Source organism: Oryza sativa, chromosome 10, assembly GCF_034140825.1.
Source record: "Oryza sativa Japonica Group chromosome 10, ASM3414082v1".
Classification (NCBI taxonomy): Eukaryota; Viridiplantae; Streptophyta; class Magnoliopsida; order Poales; family Poaceae; genus Oryza; species Oryza sativa.
This window is the reverse complement of record NC_089044.1, coordinates 7,497,045-7,505,727: the sequence shown is the minus strand read 5'-3', so window position 1 is coordinate 7,505,727 and position 8,683 is coordinate 7,497,045. Positions and strand designations below refer to the sequence as shown.

At 41.2% G+C, this 8,683-nt stretch overlaps 1 protein-coding gene across 2 annotated transcripts; it reads left to right on the top strand.

Moving 5' to 3' along the window:
- The first annotated feature begins 4,028 nt into the window (after window positions 1–4,028).
- LOC4348262 (uncharacterized calcium-binding protein At1g02270) lies at window positions 4,029–8,435 on the top strand. 2 transcript variants are annotated; one of them, XM_066304906.1, is made up of 11 exons: window positions 4,029–4,198; window positions 4,342–4,527; window positions 4,654–4,744; window positions 4,856–4,961; window positions 6,046–6,269; window positions 6,358–6,434; window positions 6,528–6,642; window positions 6,758–6,883; window positions 7,050–7,163; window positions 7,247–7,351; window positions 7,925–8,435. In XM_066304906.1, exons 4-11 carry the CDS (start codon window positions 4,889–4,891, stop codon window positions 8,183–8,185), a joined length of 1,095 nt encoding a protein of 364 aa, XP_066161003.1. In that variant the 5' UTR covers window positions 4,029–4,198; window positions 4,342–4,527; window positions 4,654–4,744; window positions 4,856–4,888; the 3' UTR covers window positions 8,186–8,435. The 2 variants fall into 2 exon arrangements, with proteins under 2 accessions (XP_066161003.1, XP_015612878.1); XM_015757392.3 differs by having other exon boundaries at window positions 4,646–4,744.
- The last annotated feature ends 248 nt before the right edge of the window (window positions 8,436–8,683 follow it).

Genomic DNA, 8,683 nt, shown 5'->3' with positions numbered 1-8,683 from the left:
TAACGAAGATCACTGCAACATGTGATCTCATCATACCATGTAGGATAAAATCATATAAATGTCACATCTCTCGTAATGAAAATCGCTTCAAATATATTTTACCTTTTAGTCCCCAATTACTTATGTACCAGCCCTTGAAATATTTCTTATTATCAATTCAATTGTAACTTTATATTAGGACCCTGCAACAACAAAAAAAATAATAAAGAAGAACATATGTGTCCCTAACAACCACATGGACCCACTGCCAACCTCTGCCTCCATGTATTTTTCCTTCTCAATGACGCAACAACCACGCCGACCAATGACTCGTCTCCCGTCCCCGCATCTTCCCCTCCTCCCTCACCTTGTCCACCCAACACCATCCTCCTTTTCCAGCATTGGCATCTCACCCTCTCCCCTTCTTCCCTGGTGCCAGCGCCGTCTCTCTTCCCTCCGGCCGACGATCTCCTTCCTCCTCCATCAAATCACAATGAACTAGTGCCCCTGCCGATGGCAAAGATTGAGGGGACAATGAGAACAACGGGCAGCGCCGGCTGGCGACAGGAGATTGAGGCCGCACAAGATCAATGCAGTGTCGAGCTGGACGGCTGGTCAATGGTGTTGGTCGAGGTCGCCGCTAATAGAGAGCTCAACGTCGGCGCAGGGCGGGCGACAAGCTCGATGGCTTCTTGCGGGAGGTCCGTGGCAACAGCGATACGACGAAGGTGGCAGTGGATGACAGCAACAATGGGGAGTCTCTTCCTGGCGATGACTACATCTTCAAGCCCCTTCCATACTCCTCTCTATGCATGGACCGCCTCCAATCCTCTCATCCCCTTAATTTTTCCCCAAACCACCAGTGCTTATGCAGGTCACACTGACATGTTTGAAACCATGCCTTTTCATTTTTTTAGCTTGAATCCAACGCAGAGGTTTGAGATCACTTTCCACGGTGGTGAATTGGACTTGACTTAAGTATATGATCTTACTATATTATTCTTTTTTGACAAGAGGGAAAAAAAAGAGATCATAAAATGAATGACAAGCTGACCGGTGTGCTCTGCCAACATTTTAATTAACTGCACCACCACTTTTATGGTTTTATTGTGTGTTGTACCCATAGTAAGTACCCTTATTACGTGGTGCTCCTTCCCACCATGTAATGGCCCTTGGTGAATTTTTTTGTCACATGTAATACCATCTCTTGTACTAATTGATTATATCAATGTTGTCATAAGTGTCTTACTCTTAGTTTCAATAACCCTTTTTACCCGCGATGTCTATCTTTGTATTATCTTTAGAGTTACCTCGTAACCATTAGTTTGTGTCTTGCCGCTGAAAGAATTGCTTTTTAAAGACCCTAACTATTACTCCCTCCGTTTTAGACTATAAGTCGTTTTGACTTTGATCAAAGACAAACTATTTCAAATTCGACCAAGTTTATAGAAAAATGTAGTAATTCAACCCAAGACAAATATATTATGAAAATATTTTTTAATCATCGATTTTTGGTGGTGTAAATATTATTATATTTATCTACAAACTTAGTCAAATGTGAAGTAATTTGATTTTGATCAAAATCAAAACGACGTATAATCTGAAACGAAAGAAGTATAATATATTAGGAACAGAGTATATAAACTACGAAATATAATCCTTGATATATTATCTTGAAGAATATAACTTATAGGCGACCAATAGAAAATTATTCTTTAGAGTTAACTAACCTAGAATCAGTTTTCCTTACGACTTGCCACACTCATGGCCTTTGATCTACGGGGGCACTCATGACTCATGCCCTATTGAGGGCATGGAGATTGAATAGCCTCAGGAGGATACTTCGTGGCCTGAGCTAGAGCCTAGAGGGGCATATTTGACGTGGCCTAGTGAAGTCACTTACCGCGTCGTCGTGTTGTAAATAGCCTAACAAAGCACATGCTCTTGCACAACGTAAACTAGTTCATCCGGTATAAAGCTATATATTCAAGCTTGACACACTTGGCAAGATTTGATCAATCAGACCAAATCTTTGAGTGAGGATGACGTGGCAAATTGCTACGAGAGAATAAGAGAATAGTACGTGCGGGAGAACTGAATATGCCATATGGCGATGAGAGCCCAGATACGAATTGCTCAGCATCAGGTGCTTCGTTTGTAAGAGTTGGATTCTTCCTGCTACTATTATATCAAGCTAGCTAGCAGACGTGCCGAAAACTAGTTAAAAAAGATGGCTGAGGAATATATTATCGTATGGAATCAAAATCTTTTGCCGAACGAAAAAGGGCGCACCACTGGATGAGCTTAGTGGAAAATCCATTCTCAATAAATAAAGAGAGAATCGAAGAAGATTACTTCTACAACAGTGAAATGTTTCATACGTGCAGTGCACTCACTTAAAATAGGACGATGACTCGTTTGTGATTTTATTGGGAGAATAGCTACTTTAGTCCCTAAAGTTTCTCTGTAGGATCAGTTTAGTCCCTAACCTTTTAAATGCTCCAAAGAAATCCTTATCCTTTGTCATAAAGCCTAGAATAGTCCTTGGGTCCACCAAAATCATAATATGGATATACCATGTCATCATTCAATTTACCCTTACATATAATCATATATTATAGAAAAATAAATCTAATGGTGAATTAGACATAACCATAGGAAAAAAAATACTTCTTTTTTCACCCTTTTGAGATATATTTTTGCTCTTACATATACCATATATATATATTTTTAAAATTTTTCCTTTTGTTTTTTATTTTCCTATGTGTAAGGGTAAATTGGACAAATCATATAGATTTTGCATAGGAAGGTGACATGGCATGTCTATGTGGCGATTTTGGTGAGACCAAGCACTATATTAGCCCATATGATAAATTTAAAGGACTTGTTTGAACAATATAAAAGATTAAGGACTAAAATAACCCAGGAGCGAAACTTTAGAGACCATATTAGATATTCTCCCGATTTTATTTGTCTTAGTTATTGACGATCAAAGGCTGAAAGAGTGTATCTCTCTTGTTTGGGTTAATCATTCTTTTTTTTTTCTTGTAAGCATGATTTTGTTAACTACTCTATGGCATGGCAATTAATTAAAAAAGTGAATCACATTATCTCGTCGAATTATCAATCACGATCTTGATCACTGTGAAATATCTTTTCCCCTGACCCGTGGATTTTTTTTTACTTTTTAGCCAATATTTTTTTTGGTTTTTGGTTCAGTAGTAATTTTATTTGCTGAAATTTTTTAGTGGGCTAAGAACAGATACTCCGGGTTTGCATCTGTAGTGATGCACATGTTTTTAATCTCAGCTATCCCGAAATCAGGAACATTATGAAATTTTAACACGTTGTCATTGTCTCTTGTGTTATTGCTGAAGAATCTTGGTTATAATCCAATTTCCTCAAATTTTTGTATTTGATTAGCCATGTTTGGTAATTTACTCATACTTCAACGTGTTGAACCTGATTTGCATGAACCAAATTTACAGAGTAGTAGTCATTATTCACCTGAAAAAGAAACAACAGCATGTAGTTTTCTCTCACGTTTTTCTCAGTGGCTTCTATTCTTTTTTTTTTCCCATCATCACCTGTTTTGGGCAAAACTCATTTTAATGGCTTGCTGTTTGGTCTATTATTAGGCACCACAGAAAGTAAAACGGCCCCTTTGATTAGACCGAAAGCATCTTCTTTTGACAGTCAAAAAAGAGTGTAAAAAGCATTAAAATGATCTTTTTTTAAAAGTAGAACGAGTTAGTAAAATAGAAAAGGAGAAAAAAAAGGAAAAAAAACACCACCCTAGCTTAATAACGACCGGACGCACCCCCCAACGGTCACATACGAGGCGACTTTCCCACCGACACGTGGGCCCCCACACACGTGACGTGGACGTGTCAGGTCACCCGCCCCCTGGTTTTTAGTCTGGCCCCCTTTTCTCTGGGTGGGTCGCATCTTTTACGGAGTCGGGAGAATTTTTTTTCAATCTTTTTTATTTATGGTTTCTTGGAGCCAATGGAGGTCTATATAAAGCGCTAGGCGAGGACGCCGACGCCGAGGCGTTCCTGTTCCGTTCTTTTCCTCTTTCTCTCGTCTCGCGTTGTAGCCGCCAAATCGCAGCGACAGCAAGAAGAAGCAACCCGGGACCACGCACTCCGCCATCGTCGCACCATCCTCCTCGTCGGCCGTTGACGTCTCCGATTCCAACTCGGGATCGTCCGCAATGGTGAGGGAGCAATCGCTGGTCGATCGATTGGCGAATGAATTATGCGTGAGTTGGTGCTGGGCCGCGTGGTTGTGGTTGTTTTGTCGGTTGGGGTGTTGATTCTGTTTGTTTTGGGGGTGGTGGTTGGTTGGCGCGCGATGCAGGCGAAGAAGCAGCGGAGGGAGGCGGCCGCGAGGCGGCGGCGGGAGCAGCAGCAGCAGGGGCGGGAGCAGCGGCACCACCACCACCACCGGCGGCGGCCGCTCCTGCTGCAGCCGCGGGACGAGCGGTGCGTGTCCTGCACCACGTTCAACATCCTCGCCCCGATCTACAAGCGCATGGACTCCGAGGTGAGCTGGATCTCTGCCCCTTTCCGCTGGATCAGTATACTGAATTGAATTCAGCCTCAACTTGGGGGACCTGTTGGATTGGTGAAACTGATGGTGGTGGTGTTTGCATTGGGGGCAGAATTGCAGGGAGAGCCAGTACAGGGCCTACTGGTTCAGCAGGAACGAGAAGATCATCGACCGCCTTCTCGCTGATTGCTCCTCCATCATTTGCCTGCAGGTGAGGGGAACTAACCAATTTCTCCTGCAATTTGGCTAATTGGGATAATGGGATGTGCCCACGACGAAAAAAAATACATGGATGTGAATGTTTTGACTTTGCTTGCTACAGGAGGTGTGGCTGGGAAACGATGAGCTGGTCGACATGTATGAGAAGCGGCTGGGGGACGCGAATTACAGTCTGTTCAAGCTCGCGCGCACCAACAATCGTGGAGACGGTGAGTTCCTTTTCCCATTTCATCTTGGGAGAATGAGGTGGGGAGAAAAGATCTTGCTGTGTATGGACCATATTTAGGGGAAATGTGTGTTGTTGTCGTCCTGCCATTGTCTATCTGGGCTTCTCCGTTCAAATGGTTGTTGTGAGGTGGATATCAATATAAATAATCTCCATGTTCTGTGCCATAGGAAAACCAATCTGAACCAGAACATAACATAGGCTACAAATTAATTAAGGCAAAATTGGTTATATAGCATCAAAAGTTCACGTTTTTGGTTTTATAGCACCGAAAGTTACTGGTTCACTTTAATAGCACCCAAATTTCACCCTGTTCCCATTTTTAGCACTTCCGTCAATTTTTCCGTCCGTCTTGATCGTTATTGATCCAGCCACACACACGATATGACATTTCTACCCCTCATTGACATGCATTATACTTGTACTTGTGAGGGGTAGAAACGTCATATCGTGTGTGTGGCTGGATCAATAACGATCAAGACGGACGGAAAACGATCGAGAATTGACGGAAGTGTTAAAAATGGAAACATGGTGAACTTTGGGTGCTATTAAAGTGAACCGGTAACTTTCGGTGCCATAAAACAAAAAACGTGAAATTTCGATGCTATATAACCAATTTTGCCAATTAATTAAGGGTTGTCTGTATGAACAAAGGCCTACTCCAAATCGGCTTTTGTGCCTGTCCCTTTCAGTTCTTGTCATCATAACCTAAAGTGCATCCATGTCGACGTTGATTATTTCTTGTGCTGAATGCCTTTGATGTTGATGTCTGATGATTATCATTACGTTGTGATGAATATTTTTTTTCTTTCTTTCCTGGACTTCACAATGATATATGTAAAAATTGCTGATAATCATCATGTCCAATGCACGTGACGTTGATGCATCTAATAGTTGTCATAGGCACATTAAACACCATTGGACTTTTTTTTTCCTTATATTATTTGTGCAAGCACATAGGAAAATTTCAGTTGGTAACCTTGTTTTCAATATTGCTCGGAACTCTTAAATTTTTTGACATGATCCTTCTCTTTAACTTTCCTCTGATAATGCCTTTTCCTGCTCAGGTCTTCTGACTGCTGTAAACAAGAACTACTTCCATGTCTTGAACTACCGGGAGCTTCTCTTCAATGATTTTGGAGATAGAGTTGCACAGCTGTTGCATGTCGAATCAGCCATGCCTTTCTGGCAGAACCGAAGCAGCAGTTGCATCCAGCAGCAGAGCCTCATTGTGAACACCCATTTGCTGTTCCCTCATGACCACAGCCTTTCAATAGTTCGGCTGAAGCAGGTTTGAATCATGCTAGTTTTGCAAATGAGCACTACTCTCCCAATGTATCGATCGGGTTCTAACAACTGAAAAATTCTGCGGATGGTAGGTCTATAAGATCCTTCAGTACATAGAAGCTTATCAGGAAGAACATAAACTTGGTCCAATGCCAATCATCCTATGTGGGTGAGTATGCAGTATACACATTGATTTATGACAGCCTATATAGTTAGCCATAGAATTGGATAGTAACATTTGGTCATGACGTATCTGTTACAGTGACTGGAATGGAAGTAAACGTGGGCAAGTTTACAAGTTCCTCCGATCACAGGGCTTTGTTTCGTCATATGACACTGCTCATCAGTACAGTGATAGCGAAGAAGATGCCCACAAGGTAACTAGAAAATTATCTTATATTTTCATCAAATGTTAGTTACCCAGCAATAAATATATGTGTTGATGATTGTGTTGGATCCTAATTTTTTCCATTTTCACCTCCATGACCGTAGTGGGTGAGTCATCGGAACCATAGAGGAAACATCTGTGGTGTTGATTTCATTTGGCTTCTAAATCCAAATAAGTCGAGGAAGCCCCTGAAAACTAGCTGGAATGAAGCTGTCTTTGGTATCATCAAGGTAAGCAACATGATCACCACTGCTTCGTTAAAAAAATATGCATGTTACTTCTAATAAATAATAGAAGTTGACCTTGATGAACATGCCAGACCATTAAGAATACAGAGTCCGGTGATCTCTTATTTAATTATCCCCGTGATCTAAGAAATACCTTTTTTTATCCCAGTATCTTCTCCTCCAAGTAGCGTCCCTTTCAGAGGAGAATGCATTTGCACTCCTCAAGGCTGACAGTCCTGATGATCAGATCACATATTCAAGCTTCTGCCAGGCACTTTGTCAGGTATTGACTATTATAATATATGGCTATGTACGTAACTGAAAAACTTCCAGACAGGATAAGTGCTGATCTTACTGTGAATGCAGTTAGGGATGGTCCATCCTGATCGCCTAAACTCTGAAGAAATTAAAGATCTGTGGAGTGAAGCTGACCATGACGGGGATGATATTGTTGACTACAAAGAATTTCAGGTAATTCCTTGTGTAATATTTTGCTGGAGATTCTGCCTTGAACTGAACAATAATATGGTGCCCATAATTAGATAAGAAAGGAGGTCAACAAGATCTAAGGACAGGTGGAACATAGGAAATGTAAATCAATTAATAACTCATAGGAGTATATGCTGCGCAACTAAAACAGGAAGTCAACCATTAATAATAAGATCGATAAAGGCCAGATGAAGATAGTCATGGTTATATCCGAGCTAGTTGTGTCCTCATCAGTGAAGGACTAATAAAAATTTTAATTCAAGATGACGTAAATGGAAACAGTTTTTAGGAGTTTCTTCATCGGTAAATTATTGTGCTTACTTTACTTGAGCATTTGTCCTTCTTTCTTCAGCAAAACTTCTCATTACCAGAGAGAGGTACCTGGTGAAAATTACTCTTATTTGCTAGAGTTCCATGTGAGAATGCAGCTTTAGTCCATGATCAAGTCTGAATAACTCAAAACATCGAAGCCATGGATTTCCACCTAGATGATCTGTAATGTTTCAGAGGTTACTTCGGAAACTTACATTTAACAATGTCTCTTGAACTCTGTAGCGGTGCATCTGGAGCCCTACATGCTGCAGCCAAGAGGAGGAGGATGATACCGAAATCGACATCTCCGATGGAAGCCTTGTCACGTTTGAGGCGAACGATGAAGCCTTTGGCTTTACTGTGAAGGAAGCTGTTCTCTTCCCCCCAGAAGTAGAGAAGGGCATGTGGCCTGAGAACTATAGCCTTTCAGATCATGCTCCCCTTACTGTGGTATTCTCCCCTGTAAGAATGCCTTGTTCTCCACGCACCCCTCGAACCCCCTAGCCATCAATTGTCAATACTTGCGTGCATACAGGAAAAAAGAAGCCTTGTACAGCATTAGGGTATACTTTCAGAAATAGTGAGATATACAGCAGATCCAGAGTTTAGGTACAAAATGGAGTAACATAGGGCGACTGAATAGTTTTCTTTCCTTTTTTTTGTTTATTCGTTCGCCTTGAGTTGCTGTCTGTTGTATGTATCTAAACATGGTTCCATGTTCATAAATGTAAATTTTGCTCTGTTTTTGTATGTATATGATTAATTACATTATGTCATCTGACTTGTGAGGCCATTTTCGTATTACATTGAGTTGCATAATGATCTACACTACTCAAATACTGACACCAGTTCTTGGAATTCTCTTGTGTGATGCACATTATGAACACTCTTCTGGACGAAGTGATCGCCACATGCCAAACCTAGAGGCCCGGTTAAGCAATGTACGATCACTTTTTTTTCTCGAGAATGGCCAAAGGAAGTTGACATTTCGTCCTATTTTTA